Below are 20,579 nucleotides of genomic sequence, written 5' to 3' on the forward strand. Positions count from 1 at the left end.
AGATGCTTTTGTAAAAAAAAGTATAAATATACATAAGAAAAATATAAATATTACAAAGAAACTAAAATAACATATATACATAAAATAAGAACTGTAGCAAAACACACTTTTGACCTAAAGCGTGACAATTTCAAACCCCACATTTACTGTAATTATAATGATGATTGATTTCAACACTTGAACAATACTAATTAACATTGGTGTAACAGAAAAATCTGAAGACAACCACTGATAAAATACACACATTTCAAGATAAAAGCATATTCATCGTCCCCTTTTTGCCTTTAGCCATTGATATTATGTTAAAAATGTTCTTTTATTACATATTTTTCATACAACATATTTAAAATGGAACGTTATCGCTTGACTTAAACTGAGCAAACTGAGATTTAAAGTAAAGTAATAGTCATCAAAAGCTGTAAAATAGCAGCTAATTTCACTTTACTAAAGCACTTACAAACACAAAACAATTTTTCATCTCACAGATGTTTTCTTTAGTTGTTTTATCTCGTTTAAAATGATTCAGTTCAACTTGGTTGTAAAATCCAGGTTTCCCTCTGACGTTGTCGTGTCGTCAGCGACCTCTATTGGGCAACACGTCTAACGTCCAATCAGCGCGCGAACTTCTAGTCACGTGACCGAGCTGTTTCAGGAAAGACGCAGCCGACAGCAACGTCCAACATGGCGGCGTCTCCGCTCCGGGTGAGCGGCGGCTTCACGGCGGACAGATACTGGACAGAGGACAAGGAGCGCGCGCTCATCGCCTTCTTCTCTCGTAAGTTCGCACGCGAACACACGCGTGACTCCACTTTCTGCGCCTTAACTGTTTTCTTAAAAGTTGCCTCGTTTTAAATCGACGTGTCGCCGGAAGCTGCAACGTTTCCTGGCAATTGTTGCTCAGCGAGAGCGACGAGCGACGCGGAGCCAAAACAGCAACTCACGTCAAAAATGTTCAAATACGTCAACGAAAATTCCGCGTTTGTGCTTGAAACACGCGTCACCTGTGGATGTGTGTGTGGTTTAATGAAATAAAGAGAGTTTGGAATGGTTTCCGGTCCAATTTCCGTGGTTTCTACATAGACGATGTGACATTTGAAAATGTTACCGCGATAACAGCAAAAAATACCGCGGAAAATGTGTTGGTTTTTTTAAAATAATAACAGATTTCTTAATTTGGATCATATAATATACACTCATGTTTAAAAAAAGAAAAAAAGAAAGTATTCCACAAAATGTAATCTTACAAAAAAATGTTACAAATGTAAATTTCTAACATTATAACTTAGTGAATATTTTAAAGTGAAAAAGAAGACCATTATAAATTAGTACTGGAACAAAAATGCAGGCTCCCCCTTCTGGCATACTGGAGAGTGAGTTAGCGATGGTCTGGTTTATGGTCTGCTTTACAGACCATAAACACAAACTAGACGGCATTTTTAATAAATTTTTTTATCTCATTAATATACAGTATATTTGTCATAATCAACTTATTGCGAGTGCTTTTTGTCGTCATAATAATATGTGTCAATCTGTTTTTATTTGAAAATGTGCACGTCAGTAATGATCTGTATATATCCTGACCGCAATATTTGTGATTCACATTGTCTTAATATCATAACGAGTTACTTGTGTACGATTTCGTTTATTCATTGATGAATTTTGTATCTTAAATATGTTTACGTTGTCGACTATTTATCGTTCCATATCAAAAGAAACACTTTTATTGTTGAAATGACTTGAAATATCATGGAAAAATGTTTATTATTGCGATTGTTTGACCAAACCTGACCCTCAGCGGCCTCCAGGTCCTTTGAGTTTGAGACCCCTGCTTTTGAGGATGTTTATACGACGCCCAAATGCGATCTTTGAAGGATCAATCTTGTAGATTAGCTGATACCGGTCAAAATCACTGGAGTTTAAAATGTAAAATCTGGCACAAACCAAGTCGACTGGGACTTTACAGCCCTGGCCTCCAGAGACATGCGTCACATTCTGGGTCTAGACCATAGTACTTGACTATGCTCAACGGGCACCTGATGTCCACGTACGTGGACACGTACACTGCCATCTAGTGGTTAGGAGAGCAAACAGAAGCTCAAGTCTTCACACAGTGATGCCACAGTTTCAGGTTTTATGTCTTCTCTCTTCCCAGAGCACAGCTGTCTGTGGAACCATAAGTCGGAGAGCTACAAGAACCGAGAGCTGCGATGGAAAACCCTGGAACACCTGAGAGTCCTTCTGTCCTCACACCCCCCGTCTGTCCCCTTCACATGTAAGACACACACACACACACACTCAAAGACATGTCCTCTTTAAAGTGGACATATTATACCCTATTTTCCCAAGTTCAAATAGTTCCCTGGTGTCCTAATGAACATGTCAGTGACATGCTTTGGTCAAAATACCATAAGGATGAAGCATCATAGCAGTTCAATAACCCTGCTAAACCCGCCCCTTTCAGAACGCTCGGTTTTGTGCATGGTCCCTTTATATGCAAATGAGACACAGGCAAACACACACACACCCACTTCTTCCAGGGGGTTTCTGATTTGTCCTCTTTACAGCGCTTTACAGCTCTATTTGTCTCCCCCTCCCTCCACTAGTTCTCTGACAATATCAACATGGCAGCGTGTGCAGAAAACAGCGAGAGTGCCGTCACAGGAAGAGACGTCCTACATAAGGATGGAGCCGAACACTGTCCAACTGTAAATCAGTTGGACAGTCTGTGCTCCAGTCATGGAGGACGTACTGAACAAATATGTTTAATTAGGACGTGTCAGAATGGTCAGTTATGACCTCTATGTGACCTTTTCTTAACAATGTGTGTGTTTGTACGTCGCTGACTAAATACTGATGTGAAGTGGTGCGAACACACAAACACATGTTTGCTGACTTTATCCGGCACATTAGCTTCATATATAAAATCCTCTGTAAAACACTGTGCTCCACTGTGCAGCCACCAACAGCACACTTGTCCCTCCGCGTTGACATAATACTGCTCTTCCTCCCTCGCCTGCACTCTCGCATTTTATAGGGCCAGGTGGAGCTAAGGTGGAGCTAAGGTGGAGCTAAGGTGGAGCTCTCGAAGTAAACTTACTGGTGGGGTGGTAACATTCGCGCATGAATGTGCATGCTGCCGTCATAAGCGCAGAGAATTCAACATTGCGTGTTTTATGGCCTATACTTGCACTAAGCAGGACCACGAAAACATGAAGACTGAGTATTCTTTTTCCACACTTTGGTGACTGGTAGGGCCTCCAGAGTCCCAAATATAAGTATTGAAATGGTTAAAAAGTTGATTTTGCATAATATGTCCCCAACCTAACGCTGAGCTTTATCTCCAGTGGAGGACATCAAGAATAAGTTCAAGAATCTTCGTACCACCTTCCAGCGTCAGTACAAGATGGTGAAGGCGAGTAAAGTGTGTGGGACGCAGGATGTGTTTGTGCCGCAGTGGAAGCACTACCAGCAGCTCATGTTCCTGCAGGGCTGCTGGGAGCAGGAGGAGGGCGCCGACGAGCCGCCGTCGCCTCTGAGTCTTCCTCAGGACGAGTCCCTGTCTGTCCTCACGTCCTCAGGAGCCGTCATCTCCTTCATTCCCAAAGCGATCACCTCGTCCTCCTCCTGTGTCTCCTCTAGCTTGACGGTGAAATGTTGCTGGACAGAAGAGAAGGAGCGAGAACTGATCGACTTCTACGCCGGTAAATGAATCCCACAGAACCATGATGTGGATTCTTCCTGTGACGGTGTTTGACGCGTGTTCTTCTTCTTCTTCTTCTTGTAGAACACGGTTGTCTGTGGAACAAGAAGTCTGAAAACCACAACAACCGTCTGCTGCGTCTGAGGCTGCTGGACGCTCTGAAGGTCCAGCTGTCTGACCACGCTGTGTCCTTCTCAGGTAAATGGATGGAGGTTAAAGACTCTAATCCTCATGTTTTTGGACTGTGGAGGAAGCTGAAGAACCTGCAAAGAACCCATTAGTTCCATCAGTGATAGAACCTGAGCCGATACTAACATGTGACGTCAACAGACTGAAGGTCACTGATTGGGTCAGAGAGTATTGAGTGTGACTTTAAACTACTTTACAAACCGGTGATTATTATTTGATCTAATGTGAGTTCTGTGTTGTTTCTGCAGTTGAAGACGTGAAGTGCAAGTTCAAGAACCTCCGGACAGTTTTTAACCGTGAACACAAGGTGGCGCAGGCGAGCAGAGGCTCCGCCAAACCCTACGTGTCTAAATGGAAACACTATCAGCAGCTGCTCTTCCTCTGCGAGTCCTGCGACGAAGACGACGGTGTCATGGACGAGCTGCACATACTCATGACACCAGAGGACAAGGACGTGGAGCAGGGCGACCTGACGCCGTCCTCCACACTCAGCACCTCCTCCAGGAGCTCCATCATCACCGCGGGCGTCTCCTCCTCATCCTCAGCTCCCAGCAGCTCCACACAGAACAACGCCAGGAGCGGCTGTAACTCCACGTCTCCACACGGTCTTGTCCAGGGAAGTCAACCTTCTGTTCGCACTCGTCCATCGTCTCCATCGAAGTCCTCTGCTCTGAGTTTCACTGTTTCTGTTCCTCTGGAGTCAGACTCACGCTGCCACTGGACTGAGGACAAAGTCCAGCAGCTCATATCCTTCTACTCGGGTGAGTGGTGTGAACATGTTCACTGTTTTAACATCACAGCACACAGGAGCTGCTGCTCCTCTGCCGCCTCGTGTGGTCACTTTTGGCGCATTTCCACCGGCTCTACTCGCCTCGCCTCGGCACCATTAGGTTGGATCTCCACTACAAAAAAGTACCTACTTAACGTGGGCGGAGTCATCACTGCAAGGTGACTTTGTTGTATACTCGCGATCGGCGACGCTGTCCCTAAATACACCACTCCACTTTAAAAGACTCCTGTTAAACATAGAGGTTTCCCTGGTAGTTGTTGGAGATTAACCCACGTTGTTAGGATTGTTAAGTAGTTTTAAGTCATCTACAGTTCGGCGCTGTTCGCCGAAATGTTAATTTCCCCGAGGGAACCTCCCAAAGGGATCAATAAAGTCGTCTGTCTGTCTGTCTGTCTGTCTGTCTGTTCGGCTTGATTTGTGTGTGTGAGGTCTCTTCCTGTGACGGGACTCACAGGAAGAGACCTGCTTTTAAGTACCTGCTTTTAAGCACACTTGGAACCTCATCTGACCACCAGGTACTAAAAATAGTACCTGGTACTAGGTAGTGGAAACGGTACTTAAACCGTGCTGTGGCGAGGCGAGGCGAGTAGAGCCGGTGGAAATGCGCCAATTGTGTCACTGAGGTCAATCTCAATCACAAAGGATTTAAAGGATTTTAAATGCCGAATTTATTAAATGACACATTTGAACGTGATGGAGGCAGCAGTGGATCAACAACTCAACATTTGGACGGTCAAAGGTCAAACAGTCAAATCCTTTAATGGCAACACGTTCATGTATGAAAAGGATTTGAAGCAACTTTCAGCTCAGATGTTGTAATTATATTCTGTGTGTGTGTGTGTGTCGTCCTGCAGAGCACAGCTGTCTGTGGAACCACAGTTCTGAGAGCTACAGGAACCGTCTGCTGAGGCAGAGTCTACTGGAGACGCTGAGCAGCCTCCTGTCTGACAGTGAGACCGTGTCCTTCACAGGTAACTGCAGCACTGACAATCATAATGATAGTGTTACTGATAATGATTTATTTATTTTATTTACATGTTTATTTGGGTCATGTCAGTTAGATCACTCATCATCACTCATCATCTTATACACGTAACCGAAAGGGAAAGCGGGAGAAGCTAAAGCTTATCTAGTCCCGCCCCCATTATCCACAGAATATATTTTCATCATACAATACATAATTTTTCTTTTTCTTATGACATTTTGACAAAACATGTTTCAGCATCAGGTAGCACTCAGAGATGTCGTCTAGCTCTAGACAGTCAATCAGACTCCATGTGTGTCTGATGATAGTGTTAATGATAATGATAGTGTTAATGATAGTGTTAATGATAGTGTTAATGATAATGATAGTGTTAATGATAATGATAGTGATAGTGTTAATGATAGTGATGATAGTGATAGTGTTAATGATGTGTTAATGATGATAGTGTTACTGATGTGTTAGTGTTAATGATAATGATAGTGTTAATGATAGATAGTGTTAATGATAATGATAGTGTTAGTGTTAATGATAGTGTTAGTGTTAATGATAGTGATAGTGTTAATGATAGTGTTAGTGCACGATAGTTAGTGTTAATGATAGTGTTATTGTTAATGATAGTGATAGAGTTAATGATAGTGTTAGTGTTAAAGATAGTGTTAGTGTTAAAGATAGTGTTAGTGTTAATGATAATGATAGTGTTAGTGTTAATGATAGTGGTAGTGTTAGTGTTAAAGATAGTGATAGAGTTAATGATAGTGGTAGTGTTAGTGTTAAAGATGGTGTTAGTGTTAATGAGAGTATTAATCATAATGATAATGTTAATCATAATGATAGTGTTAATCGTAATGATAATGTTAATCATAATGATAATGTTAATCGTAATGTTAATGAGAGGACCAGCAGCTCATGTGTCCCTCCCCAGCTAAAATCACTTTTTTTCCATTTTTCTCTGTGGACTTTGGTGTAGGAGAGTGAGTCACTGTCTCACAGTGAGATAAAGACGTAAACACATGTTCTTAATACATCTCAGATGTAAACTGACGTAGATTTTTAAGTGTTTTAAGTCTTAAGTTGAGATAAATCCCTTAAATGAAGAAGAGAGTTGTAGGAGAAATGAGTGATGAGTGCTTCATCACTTCTGCTGCTGTTCACTTTTTAGTGGAGGACATCAAGACGAAGTTCAGGAACCTGAAAACCACGTTCCAGCGTGAACACAAATCTGTGAGCGCCAACAAAACCTGCGGCTCCGAGGACTTTTATCTTCCCAAGTGGAAATATTTCCGAGAGCTGATGTTTTTGTGCGACTCCTGTGATGAGGACGACATTCCCGGAGACATTCCCACCCCCCAGGCCCCACCCCCCTGCCTCTACTACCACGCCAACAGTCAAACATTCACAAAGCTGCAGCAGGGCTTCGACGCCCCGCCCTCGCCGACGCCCCCGGACTCCCGCCACTCCTCCCCCTTCTCCTCCCCGTCGGCGTCCTCCTCCCACACCGACACCCGGACATCTTCGGCACGCAAGCGTGCATGCTCGCGGGCTCCGCCCACCGCCGGGCAAATGCTGGACGTGATGAGGATGTTCTGTCAGAGTCAGGCGGCGGTGGCGCCGCACGCCGGTTTCCTGAAGTACGTGGAGGAGTGTCTGAACGAGACGCCGCCGGACAAAGTGAGGAAGATGAAGAAGAAGATCATCGAGACGATTCACGGCGTCGCTGAAGAACTTTAGTACGTTTATTCCCCTCGCTCGTCTCTGAACCTTCACGTTTCTCCACGTACGCACGCTTGGTTTTCCTTTACTGTAGTACTTCCTCAACGTGGGCGGAGTCAAGACAGCACGGCTGTAACGTGGTTTTCTGTGCGACACAAACACAAAGAATTTAAAAGATTATTATTATTATTATTATTATTATTATAATAAAAGATGAATATTTAGTCTAAAGTCTTTTACTGAAAACTATTCTCACTGTAAATGTTTCAGATTATTCCTTTAAAGAGCCTCACGTGAAATATGTATGACAGCGATCTCTAGCATTTAAAACGACTTCTGCAGTCCCAGTACAAAACACTGGAGGGCGCTGTTCACACACAAACATCATTTTCAGTCACAAAGTGACACAGAAAGATTTTATGAATTATGAATTTACCTTTAATTGTAGTTTCTAACACTCTAATTATATTTCAGGAGTAGCTGTTGAATTGAATTAAATGAAATGAAATGAAATGAAATGATTAAAATAAAAGTATTAAAGTGTGCAGGTTCACTGGGTTATTCCAGTTCATAAACTGCAGATAATCTGAGGTAATCTTACATAGACGTGCATTTTATTCCGTTTAATGTTCAACTCTTTTTTTTTTTTCACTTTGTGTAGAGCTGGAAATGACACAGTTTTTATTGTTCTTTTTTGTTGTGCAACAGCCAGCAGGTGACACTGTCTTTGTCTCTGAACTGCTCTGTGATTGGTCACAATCTCCCTGTGACATCACAGATTTAATGTAACCGCAAAACAAGAATTTACGAATTTAGCTCTTAAAAAACTTTCAGAGTAATTTAAAATCTATCATTTACCTCCTAATTTATTCTGTGTAGCCTTTGTTACCAAAACATCAAACTCGTCAGTGACTTTGTTTACATTAACAGTAGTCAGATTAAGATAATAGTCTGATTGAGATGGTAGTCTGATTAAGATAACAGTCAAATTAAAATAACAGTCTGATTGAGATAATAGCCTGATTAAGATAACACATCAAAATAACAGAGTAAGATAATAGTCCGATTGATCTAATAGAGTAAGATTATAGTCTGATTAAGATAAATCAGATTTAAACATGGAATTCAGATTATCCTACTCTAAAAAAGTAGTAATCAGACTAAGACTAATATGGAGTACATTATGGAAAGGTGTATTAATCTTAATCAGATTCTAATGCTATAATAATCAGACTAAGGTGTTTTTTGTATAAAAACATGAACATAATTACAGTTGAAGTCATATTTAATGATTTATATATATATACATATATAATCCAGAGTCAGATTATGAAACGATCACAGACTTCAAATGTTTAAGAAACACTTAAATGTTGTTTGAAGTTGAATGTTTTATTTTCATTTTTCTATTTTTAAGATCCTCATCATGTTCTGTAAATCTTTTATTTTGTTGAAGTGTTTAAAATGTTCTGTTGAAAGGTTTTGTTGAAGTTTAAATGAAGCAATAACGTTTATTATTTTTTCTTTTGTGTGAAGACACATTTATATTAGTTTGACTCTGTGCCTTATCACCTGGAAATGTGCAGGAAATCAGCTCTTTATATATTTATTATATATCATAAATATTAAAAGTATGTTTACACAGAAAGCTGCAGAAAGATTTTTCCGTTTTTATGTAAAGTTTAAATTTTACAGGCTTCGATTTAAAGAAAATAATTGTAAACATTAAATAAAAAATATTATATTTTTTGACTAATAATATAATGTAAAACACCATTAATCTACTGATGGCACTACTGAGCCATGTTGCACTACTTACTAACCTATTTCCTTTCTTTCAAAACTTTTGTTTAGCCAGTCCTGATTTGTGTTTTCTTTGCTTACGCAAGCGTTTAGTGTCGCAAAAAATGCCATCATCAAATCATTGGCAGTTCATTCCTGGCCCACCAGGGGGCCACAGCCCACACTTTGGGAACATAAATCATGAGTTGCTCAGCTCTGAATCTATTTTCAATTTTATAAAATTGTACAATTTTTACAAATCAAGTTTTTTTTTTTTGCTTAATTTGACAGCAGTAAAAAATAAAATCATAAATTCTGTCATTAAGCCACAAATGTTATTTTTTTTAACCAAAATTACGCAAAAAACAGAAAATATATAAAAAAAAATGTTTTGTATTTCAGATCAGATTTGATCTGCTATTTATTGAAACGTGGGTTGCTTTTCTTTTCTCTTGTTACTTCAGTGTACAAGTGATTCTCCAATGTTCCTCTAGATGGCGCCCTGTGCTCACACACTGCAGCCTCTGAGAACAGGTGAGTTTTCACTGTTTCATAAACTTGTCTTAATTTTCTGTTGATGGAAAAAAAACTGGATCGCAAGGTTTTAAAAACTGAGGAATAAACCTTTAAAACTCTTCATGTTCAAGCACTTTCAAGGTCCATTTTCAAGCTTTTTCCAGCGTAAAAACATGTGAAAATTCACACGTTACTCAAATACAATTATACTCCAAATATATGATTTTATCTCATTGGAAGAGAGAATATTAAATTATAAAGTAAAATAAAACCAAAAGCATGTTTTTAAGAGCAGAATGTGGCCACTTTATTAGGCACACCTGTTATCTTTGGTCACACAGACAGAAGACGAGCTGCTGGAGATGAAACAGCATCAGATTAAAGAAGTTTGTTGTCATGACGAGCAGCAGAAAATACATTTGAGGGCAGAGATGGAACATTTTCAAGCATAAAACAATGTCAAAAATAATAAAACACAAGTATGAAATCACATTATCAGCTATTTTCAGGAGCAACAGCAGCCTCTGTGTCTCTGGACTTTGGTGGGGGAGAGTGAGTGTGTTACAAACTTCACTTTCTGTCTCCATATAAAAAGTTTGGGTGTAAAATGATGACGTCCAGCAGGGGGCGTGAAACCATTACATGCTGTGGTCAGTCAATCACTTTTTTCATTATTTTATTAAATCAACTCAGTTATGATACAAACAATAATCCAGATTAAAATGGAAAAAGCTTAACTTTTCTCTCCAGTTTGATTTATATTTTAAAAATATGATAAAAAAAATTATCAATTTAACTCTAAATGTATGGAATTAATTCATTTCAATTTAAAATTCAGTTGAACTGCAACAACAAGGGTTCCCAAACACTGGGTCGGGGTCCACAGATGGCTCACAGGATGGACATGGATTAAATGAGTTCTAAAGTTACTAATTAAATATTCATCAGATTAAGTCCGTGAATGAGTTTGGCCTCGAGCGTCTGAATAAAGTTGAAATGTTTCTTTATTAAAGCAGGAATGAAGAATAGATTAAAGAGAACACAGCTGTTTATACACATGTTTATAAACACATGTTTATACACATGTTTATAAACATGTGTATAAACATGTCAAAAATAATGAAACACACACACACACGTTTAAAGTGTAGAAATGACTCATTGTTTTTATTTGAGTCATAAAGAGTTTTAAAAGAAAGTTTATTTTATTTCCTTTTCTTTTTTCCTCCTTCATTTCCTTTCTTTTCTCTCTCTCTTCCTTCTCCCCCCTCCTCCCCCTCTCTCTGTCTCTCGCGCGCGCGCACACACACACACACACACACTCAGTTTAGCATCACAATAGGTTAAACTGCGACTCAGAGCTCGAGCAGAAAGAGAGAGAGAGCTCCGGATTCTCTCTCTCTCTCTCTCTCTCTCTCTCTCTCCTCACGTCTTTTCTGCGGCGGCACTCTTTCATGTTCTCTCTCTTTCTGTCGGTGAATTTTCTCTCTTTTGAAACTTTGTTACTTTGTTTCTCTGGACGAATTCACCGCTTCATGAATGCACTTTGCAGGAAGCAGCAGCTCGTCTCTCTGCTCCTCCTCCTCATCTTCATCACCAGCTCCTCTCAATGAGCGGAGGACATGCTCTCCTCCTCCTCCTCCTCCTCCTGACGGAAACCCCGGTTTCTTGCCTCCGGTTCCCGCCGCCGCTGAGGAGCTGAGGAGGAGCCCGGAGAGAGCGCTGTCTGCCCGGGCATGGAGCGCGGCGGCGGCCGGGGCGGAGGAGGAGGAGCGGGAGGAGCGGGGTGGGCGCTGGTGGAGGCCCGGCTGCAGGGAGGAGCACCGTGGGGTTTCACCGTCCAGGGAGGACTGGAGCACGGAGAACCGCTCCTCATCTCCAAGGTAAGAGTATAACACTGTTATTGTGATGATAATAATGATAATAATGATTATTGTTGTTATTATTTACACTGTTATTGTACAAATGTGTGTTTACATCACAACGAGGTTCTTACAGTTCTAAAAACTTAGGAATGAGGAAGTCAAATGTTAGAATGACTGAAATACTGTGACACACATGACAGACACAGGGAAGAGGACACAGGGAAGAGGACACAGTGAAGAGGACTCAAGGAAGAGGACACAGGGAAGAGGACTCAAGGAAAAGGGAAGAGGACACAGTGAAGAGGACACAGGGAAGAGGACTCAGGAAGAGGACAGGAAGAGGACACAGTGAAGAGGACACAGAGGACACAGGAAGAGGACACAGGAAGAGGGACACAAGGAAGAGGACACAGGAAGAGACAAGGAAGGGACACAGGGAAGAGGACAAGGAAGAGGGACACAGAGGAAAGGACACAGGAAGAGGGACACAGGGAAGAGGACTCAAGGAAGAGGACTCAAGGAAGAGGACACAGAGGAAGAGGACACACATGTAGAGGGACACAGTGAAGAGGACACAGTGTAGAGGACTCAAGGAAGAGGACTCAAGGAAGAGGACACAGGGAAGAGGACACAGTGTAGAGGACAGTGTAGAGGACTCAGGAAGAGGACACAGTGAAGAGGACACAGGGAAGAGGACTCAGGAAGAGGACACAGGGAAGAGGACTCAAGGAAGAGGACACAGTGAAGAGGAAGAGGACTCAGGAAGAGACACATGAAGAGGACACAGTGTAGAGGACACAGTGAAGAGGACACAGTGTAGAGGACACAGTGTAGAGGACTCACAGGGAAGAGGACAAGGAAGAGGGGAGAGGACCCAGTGAGAGGACCCAGGGGACACAGGGAAGAGGGACTCAAGGAAGAGGACACAGGGAAGAGGACTAGGAAGAGGACACAGGGAAGAGGACTCAAGGAAGAGGACACAGGAAGAGGACCCAGGAAGAGGACACAGGAAGAGGGACTCAAGGAAGAGGACACAGGGAAGAGGGACAGAAGAGGGACACAGGGAAGAGGACACAGGGAGAGGACTCAAGGAAGAGGACACAGGGAAGAGGACTAGAAGAGGACACAGGAAGAGGACACAGTGTAGAGGACACAGGAAGAGGGGAAGAGGACACCAGGACACCCAGGAAGAGGGAGGGACACAGTGTAGAGGACACGCAGTGAAGGAAGAGGACACAGGTAGAGGACACAGTGAAGAGGACGAGGGTGAAGAGGACACAGTGTAGAGGACCAAGGAAGAGGACACAGTGAAGAGGACACTGAAGAGGACATAGGAAGAGGACAGTGAAGAGGACACAGTGAAGAGGACAGTGTAGAGGACACAGTGAAGAGGACACAGTGTAGAGGACACAGGGAAGAGGACTCAAGGAAGAGGACTCAGGGAAGAGGGCACAGTGAAGAGGACTCAGGGAAGAGGACTCAAGGAAGAGGACTGGGAAGAGGACACAGGAAAGAGGACACAGTGAAGAGGGAAGAGGACACAGGCAAGAGGACACAGTGAAGAGGACACAGGGAAGAGGACACAGTGAAGAGGACACAGTGTAGAGGACACAGTGAAGAGGACACAGGGAAGAGGGGCACAGGGAAGAGGACACAGGGAGGACACAGGAAGAGGACTCAGAAGAGGACTCTGGGAAGAGGACACAGGGAAAGGGACACAGTGAAGAGGACACAGTCTAGAGGACCCAGTGTAGAGGACACAGGGAAGAGGACAGAAACCTGGAGGCGGAGACTTCTGGGTCAAACATGGACGACTGTGTTAACTCGTCGTCGTACTGTACAAAAAACCCCACATTATTCACATTCTTGTCCTATTTTACAGCCGTTTGGCCTGTGTCCCAGAATCACACACACACACACACACACAGTGGCCTGCTGATTTGCATTTTAATAAAATGAGGACACAGGGAAGAGGACACAGAGGACACAGGAAGAATCATTAGTGATCATTTTCCTTGTTACAGAATCGTTTCACATTAAGACACTGTCCTGATCTAATAAACACAGAGACACCAGATCACCTGATGGACAGTTTTTAGCCCCTCCCACTTCCAATCTTCAGAAAAGCAGTGATTTTAGCTGCTGGTCCTCTGCTGCCTCGTGTGGTCACTTTGTGTCACTGAGCTAAATCTGAACAAAATCAGACATTAGAACTTAGTGATGGAGAGATTTGTTAAATCATCAGCCGGACCACATACTGATGCTGGCCGGCCAGTTTTGGCCCACGGGCCACAGATTGCTGACTACTGCTTTACACTAAACTGTGAAGAACCTTTGGAACGACACGAACACATGAACATGAACACATGAACATGAACACATACACTGGTTTACAGCTGATTTAAAGGTTCATTGTGGAGTCATCACACGTCTGAGCACTTTGACTCTTTCAGGAACAACTTTACCCAAATAAGGCCGGCTGCATCCCTGTGTGTGTGTGTGTGTGTGTGTGTGTGTGTGTGTGTGTGTGACTCTGGTATTCCAGCTGAAGTTCATTATCCTGCACATGAAGAATCTCCTCCAAACAAACAGTCGCTTCACACGTGACTGAAAACACTTAAAGTTTAAACTTAAACTTTTGACTCGGTTTGTTTCACGTGAGACGACTTTTGCCTCCTGCAGGCCACCGTACACAGCTGCTGCACATGAGACTCACAGAGGATGAATGTGAACGTTTTAGATTCGGGACGTGAGTCAGACACGCCCTTGTTTTTAAAAACCCAGGTGGGCGGGGTTTAATATATTTTTGACGTTGTTGGTCAGTGACAGGTGGATGTTCAGTAAAACCTGTCACTCAGGGGACAACGTCTCCAAAACACACACACACACACACACACACGTGAGAGACATGGTTGGCAGCACTGATAAAGGAATGGAGTCATGTGCTGATATACAGTACAGTGTGTGTGTGTGTGTGTGTGTGTGTGTGTGTGTACTATGATTCTTCACTATCAAAAAAACCCAACCCTTCACTTAGCCCCACCTCTTTTTCCTAAGCCTGGTGTGTGTGGTTGTGTTGTATCACATAACATGAGGCTCGTCATGACTTTAAATTAAAAGTTTCTGTGATTTTTTTGGTTTCTTTGCTTCATAAAAATAAAGAAATCATTAAAACTGAATCATTATGTTCATATCACACACACACACACACACACACACACACACACCTCTTCCACAAGAATAGAAACAGTGATAACAGTTATCACTGTGATTGTGACTCTTCAGTGTGTCCAGATCTGTCTGACTGAGTGTGTGCGCGCAGGTGGAGGAAGGCGGTAAGGCGGACACTTTGGAGCGCCCTCTGCTGGCGGGAGACGAGATCATCGCGATCAATGACGTGGAAGTGAGTGGATTCAGACAGGAGGCGGTCGCTCTGGTGAAAGGATCACACAAGACGTTGACACTCACTGTCCGCAGGTACGTGTGTGTGTGTGTGTGTGTGTGTGTGTGTGTGTGTGTGTATGAAAAACCACTTTCTCACACACACACACACACAGCTGTAAAACCAGTATCAGGAAGTGTAAAGTTCACAGAACTCTAATGACCACTTTTTGTTAACTTGAGTTGAGTTGTGTTAACTGTTTGTTTGAATTTACGAGGTTTTGTGAACACATCTCGTAGTTACTAAATATCAACACAACGGCCTTTGAAACCAGGAACAGTCACAATCTACACAATCTAACACCTGATCTCATGTCATCATGTAGGTGTGTGTGTGTGTGTGTGTGTGTGAGTGAAGTCGACACCAAACACACCTGTCAGACACCGGCTCGCTCACCACACCTGTTCACCTGCTCTCTTCTCAGACAGGTGAAACGACAGTAAAGCACAAATACCAATATCATTGATTTAAAGTTAGCCTTTGTTACAGTTCTAGTTTACTGTCATTGTTACATTTACAATCACCACTGATATCTGATTTATGATTTTATCATCAGTTCATCTGACGACTGTGTTCTCGATTAATCGTTCGATTCAGAAAATGTTTGTGTGAACGATCACTTTCATTGAAATTCCTTTAATTGTGTTTAGTGGAGCAAAGAAACCACAAAATGAAAAATCCTAAACTTTCGATACAAACAACTCAAACACTAACAATAGTTGACGATTCATCATCATTCACGAAATCGATTAAGTTTAAAAGTATCAAAACTCACTGGGCGACATTTCATCAGTCAACAGGACAATAAACAAACCAAGCAGTCACCTGACTCAGGTCACGTGACCTCTCATATATCAGGATATAGACTCAAACTATCCACATAATATTTATAAGACTTACAGGAACATTAACACATTCATAAAAACCTCATTTCTCAACCTGAATCAAAAAGATATTATTAAAATGATTTCTTGTAAATGTTATATTTATGAGTAAGTTTGGCACTCGTGTGCAGAGATCACTGTGTCATCAGCGTAGAGAGTGATTCTGCAGCATGAACTTTTGTCACTATCCCAAAGTCTAGTTTAGTCCAGATCATCATCAGGTTTTATGTCACGAAAACCCATTTAATTCCTATTTATTTTGATTGTCTACGTGGTGATAGAATGTCCATCGTTTGTCTTCAATGTAAGAGAGAGACGGCAGAGAGGAGATAAAACAACAACAATGAATGACCCAGGTTTGGTCACTAACTGGTTAAGATGAAGACTTTATTTAGGCTGTTAACATGAATATATTGCTCTGTGTGTGTGTGTGTGTGTGTGTCTGTGTGTGTCTCCTTACACTCCGCTTGGCAGCTGTTTTGTCTAATTGTCAGTGAGCAGCAGGAACGTGCATCACTTCACTGGTGTTACGTTACACACAAGTCACATGACACTTTACCAAAGTCAAAATGTGACCTGACTCAACAGCAATTCAATTATATTATATTATATCAGACTTAATTGATCCCAAATAGGGGAAATCCCAATGTTACACCTGCGAATGGGTCAAAGGTCAATCAGTGACAAATGCAAAACAAAGGTCATCAAAAGGTAAATGTCATAACTTACTGTGTTTGCACTTTAATTAAGATGTTGATGACAAAACAACTCCAAACACAAGAAGAACACAAAGAACAACCACTTTATTGTATTCTCGTTTCCTCGTTTCCTCGTGTCCTCGTGTCCTCGTGTCCGTGGACAGACACACAAGGTCAGCTCAGTCTGTCTGTCCTTCTGCTCTTCACTGGCTTCAGGATTTGCACACGTTTTGTTTGTGACTCAGAGAAAATGCAAAAATCCTCAGTGTAACACGGACGTAACACTTGTCTCACAGTCTCTGTTCAAATCCGTGTCTCCACGACTTCATGTCTTCTAAGTACAGAAAAAGGAAAGGAAAAAAGGAAATGACAAAAGACATCAGGAGTGGAAGGTGACAGATTTAAATCTAAATCTTACCCATCCTAGAATTAGGATCAGATTAATCTGTTAATCTGTCTTGACAGTGAAATAAAATCTACTGGATTTGATCACGTCATGAGCAGAATTTGAACGATGACGCATTAATATAGTGTTTAACCTAAAGGTTAGAGGAATGCTCCCCAAACACTGGGTCGTGACCCACTAATGGGTCTTGGGAGATGATTTCTGTGGTGTCCCTAAACTAATTTATAACATTTTGCCAAACTTTTATTTCAGATTCATGTGTTTATGAATAAATAACGTCCATCAAATGAAGTTGTAAATGATTCATTTACCAAATCAAAATGATATGATTCAAATTAGTAGCTATACATTATAAACACATTTGCTCTTGTCCTGATTTTTATTGTTATTGTTCAGCTTTAATTTATTCAACGTAAAACATGATCATGTGCAGAGATCACTGTGTCATCTGCGTATAGACTGATTTCTTCAGGTCCATTTTTCTGGGTTTTGTTGTCGTTTAGTTAAAAATACACTTTTCTAATCCCAATATTACCCCGGAATATCGACCCAACAAACACGTGTTTGTCCGGCCTTTATGGAATTCATGGGCACCATATCAAAAGTTTTAGAACAACTGGGTTAGAATGGTCAATTTTTACATCCCAGAATCATAAATATTTGCTTATTTTACCATTAAAGTTATGAATATGTTGCATTCATTAATGATTCATCACAGTTATTAGTGATATAAATGATTTTATATGTTGAAACATGCAAGTTTAAGGACTTTTGTTTGCTTTGCAGACTTGAATAAACTTGTATGGTTTACAAAACATTTCAAAATCTGAAAAAATATCAACACAGATGAACATATTTCACCAAAATAATCTGCAGATGAATCAACAGTCAATAGTTTACTACTTAGTAACTGGACTAAGACATTATACAACACCAGTGGTCACCATGGTTACTGTAGCTGCAAGTTCCAATAATTATGTAAAAGCTGTTTTCTTTAGTGTGACATGATGACACGAGTATTCATATCTTAGTTATTTCATGAAACGTCAGATTTGGTTTTAAAGAACAACACTCTGACTGGTCTCAGTGACGATGGAGCTCTAAGAGGAATTTGAACACTTTTTGATCTCAGTCGTGTCGTTGTCTCACCCCCTCCCCCCGCGCCTCCCCCCTCTCTCTCTCTTTGTCTTCATCCATTCATCTCCAGTGTTGCTCTGCTCTTTTGTCGTCGGCTGACGTAATCGAGCCGAATGAATGTTTGAGTTTCTCCGCTCAAAAAAAAAAAAGAAAAGAGAAAAGGAAAGAAGTCATTACAGGGACGGACCGCCACAACGCTGTTGCCCCGGTAACCGCCACGCTCTGTGTGTATCTACGTGTGCGCTTGTGATTACAACGTTGTGATGAGCGAGTTCCGTTCACACGCTGATTGTGTAACATAAGGGAACAGTTACCCCGAGTAGACACGTGAGACACAAGAGACACACACACACAACATCGCACATGTCTGATTATTGATTATTATAACTCTGAACAAAGATGGTGGATCGACCGTGTTTGTCATTTAAACAAAAACAAACCTGTGTTTTTATAGAAGACCTTTGTTAAGTTAAATACAAAGACTTTTAAAACAAATACAAATGAGTGAATATTAAAGAATGAAAGATTACATTTATTCGACTTAAACCATGATCACGCCCGTGTGCAGAGATCACTGTGTCATCAGCGTAGAGAGTGATTTCTTCAGGATCAGATTCTGGATTTTTGTCTGTTCATGTTCAATTAAAAAATAGACTTTTTGAATCCCAAAATAAAAACCTGCAAACCTACTTAACAAATACGTGTTTTTGAAAGAGTAGCTGCTCCCTCAGTGTTAAACAGGCTCATGTTGTGTTCAGTCTGTTCACATTGTATCAAGACAGAAAGAGGAATATGTTTAGCAGCTCATTTTTCCCAGAGGGCCAGAGGTTAATCCTGTGGATTATTATCAGAGTCACAAATCCTGGGATTGAATGTTGGAACTTAAATCATTTATTTATTTGTCTGTTTATTTTGTTGTTTCTGAGCGTCGGTCTTAAACGTCATGTTAAATGTTTTTGTCGTGGGAATAACACAACGTGTGTTTACAGGTCACATATTCAGGCTTTAAAATCAGTTTTCACGTGTGGTTAGGATTCATTTTATGTTGCATTTTCAGCTGTGATATTAAGTAGCAATCATTTTCTCTTTTGTTTTTCTTCATTAAAACTTTTCCAAATGTCACAAATTCCATGCGATTTTAAACGTTATGATATAAGACATTCTTGTATGTTGATATAGTGTCTTTATAAATCTTTTTCATCAGATTAGAATGTGCTGGACAAAGGTCGTAAGGTCGTTTTAACACAGTAATGAAAGAAAAGCAGGTGAACATGTTGTGTGAGTGTGTTAATGTGGCGACACGTGTGTGAGGTGAGGAGGAAGCAGGTTTCCCACGCACTGTGACGACAAGTGTGTGTGTGTGTGTGTGTGTGTGTGCATGTGTGTGTGTGTGTGCATGTGTGTGGTGATTTGTGGCACATTCCTTTGACCAGCTCGACAGGTTTCACTGTAACGTGCCTTTCTATCTGTGTGTGTGTGTGTGTGTGTGTGTGTGTGTGTTTAGATGCCTGCTGTTGTCTCTTTTGAACACACAGCAGTGGAATGTTCTCAGGTAATAATACAAGTATGGGTGTGTTTCTCTGTGTGTGTCTGTGTGTGTCTGTGTGTGTGTGTGTGTGTGTGTTGTTTTTTTGTCCATGTGCAGATTTAAAACGTTTCTTTTTAGATTGGAGGAAAGAAAAATAACAACACTAATGATAATAATGTTGATGCTAATTTTATTGCTGCTGCACCTTTAAAAACACACACTGAAGTGGTTTGAGTAACAAAATAAAAATTAGTGACAAAGACACACAATTACAAACATCTGTCCAGGAAGAAGAAGAAAGTAATAAAACACTCATGTGGTGTAAATGTCAGATGAATTATATCAACATTAATAATACAGTAAATCAACTCATAATGTTTTTATTATTTAAATGTTTCTGATGTGTGTGTGTGTGTGTGTGTGTTGTAGGTATGTTGTGGAGACCTAAATCTAAGTCGTCATGATGTCATTTATCACATGTTGTTGGTTAAATTTAGGACTCTAAGTAGATGTAATGTCCTCTGAAGTCATGGAAACCAGACTGTATGTGTGTGTGTGTGACCTTTGAACTGCACAGCCTTTAATGAATGACTCGTCGTGTGAATGGGACGTTTTACACGAGCAGATAAATCTCAGTCTGTGATACTGTGGTACTGTGATACTGTGGTACTGTGATACTGTGGTACTGTGGTACTGTGGTACTGTGGTACTGTGATACTGTGGTGTGTACTGTGGTACTGTGGTGGTACTGTGATACTGTGGTACTGTGATACTGTGGTACTGTGGTACTGTGATTGTGATCTGTGTGTGTACTGTGGTACTGTGGTACTGTGATACTGTGCTGTGTGATACTGTGGTATACTGTGATACTGTGTGTGTACTGTGATACTGTGGTACTACTGTGTGTGATACTGTGGTACTGTGGTACTGATACTGTGATTCTGTGG

At 41.2% G+C, this 20,579-nt stretch overlaps 2 protein-coding genes across 4 annotated transcripts in view; both read left to right on the forward strand.

Annotated features, from left to right (window-relative positions):
* Positions 1-664: 664 nt before the first annotated feature.
* LOC122758606 lies at positions 665-9,457 on the forward strand. The gene is made up of 7 exons (XM_044012867.1): positions 665-775; positions 2,153-2,272; positions 3,345-3,701; positions 3,785-3,898; positions 4,138-4,650; positions 5,534-5,650; positions 6,824-9,457. Exons 1-7 carry the CDS (start codon positions 682-684, stop codon positions 7,390-7,392), a joined length of 1,884 nt encoding a protein of 627 aa, XP_043868802.1. The 5' UTR covers positions 665-681; the 3' UTR covers positions 7,393-9,457.
* A 1,546-nt stretch (positions 9,458-11,003) lies between these two features.
* Positions 11,004-20,579, forward strand: part of shroom3 (shroom family member 3) — a 30,494-nt gene continuing 20,918 nt past the window's right edge. For all 3 annotated transcript variants that reach the window (XM_044012863.1, XM_044012864.1, XM_044012865.1), the window contains exons 1-2: positions 11,004-11,555; positions 14,860-15,014. In XM_044012863.1, coding sequence (XP_043868798.1) covers positions 11,409-11,555; positions 14,860-15,014 — 302 coding nt within the window. In that variant the 5' untranslated portion in view covers positions 11,004-11,408. The remainder of the gene's footprint in view (positions 11,556-14,859; positions 15,015-20,579) is intronic.

Source organism: Solea senegalensis, linkage group LG21 (genome assembly GCF_019176455.1).
Source record: "Solea senegalensis isolate Sse05_10M linkage group LG21, IFAPA_SoseM_1, whole genome shotgun sequence".
NCBI classification, from domain to species: domain Eukaryota; kingdom Metazoa; phylum Chordata; class Actinopteri; order Pleuronectiformes; family Soleidae; genus Solea; species Solea senegalensis.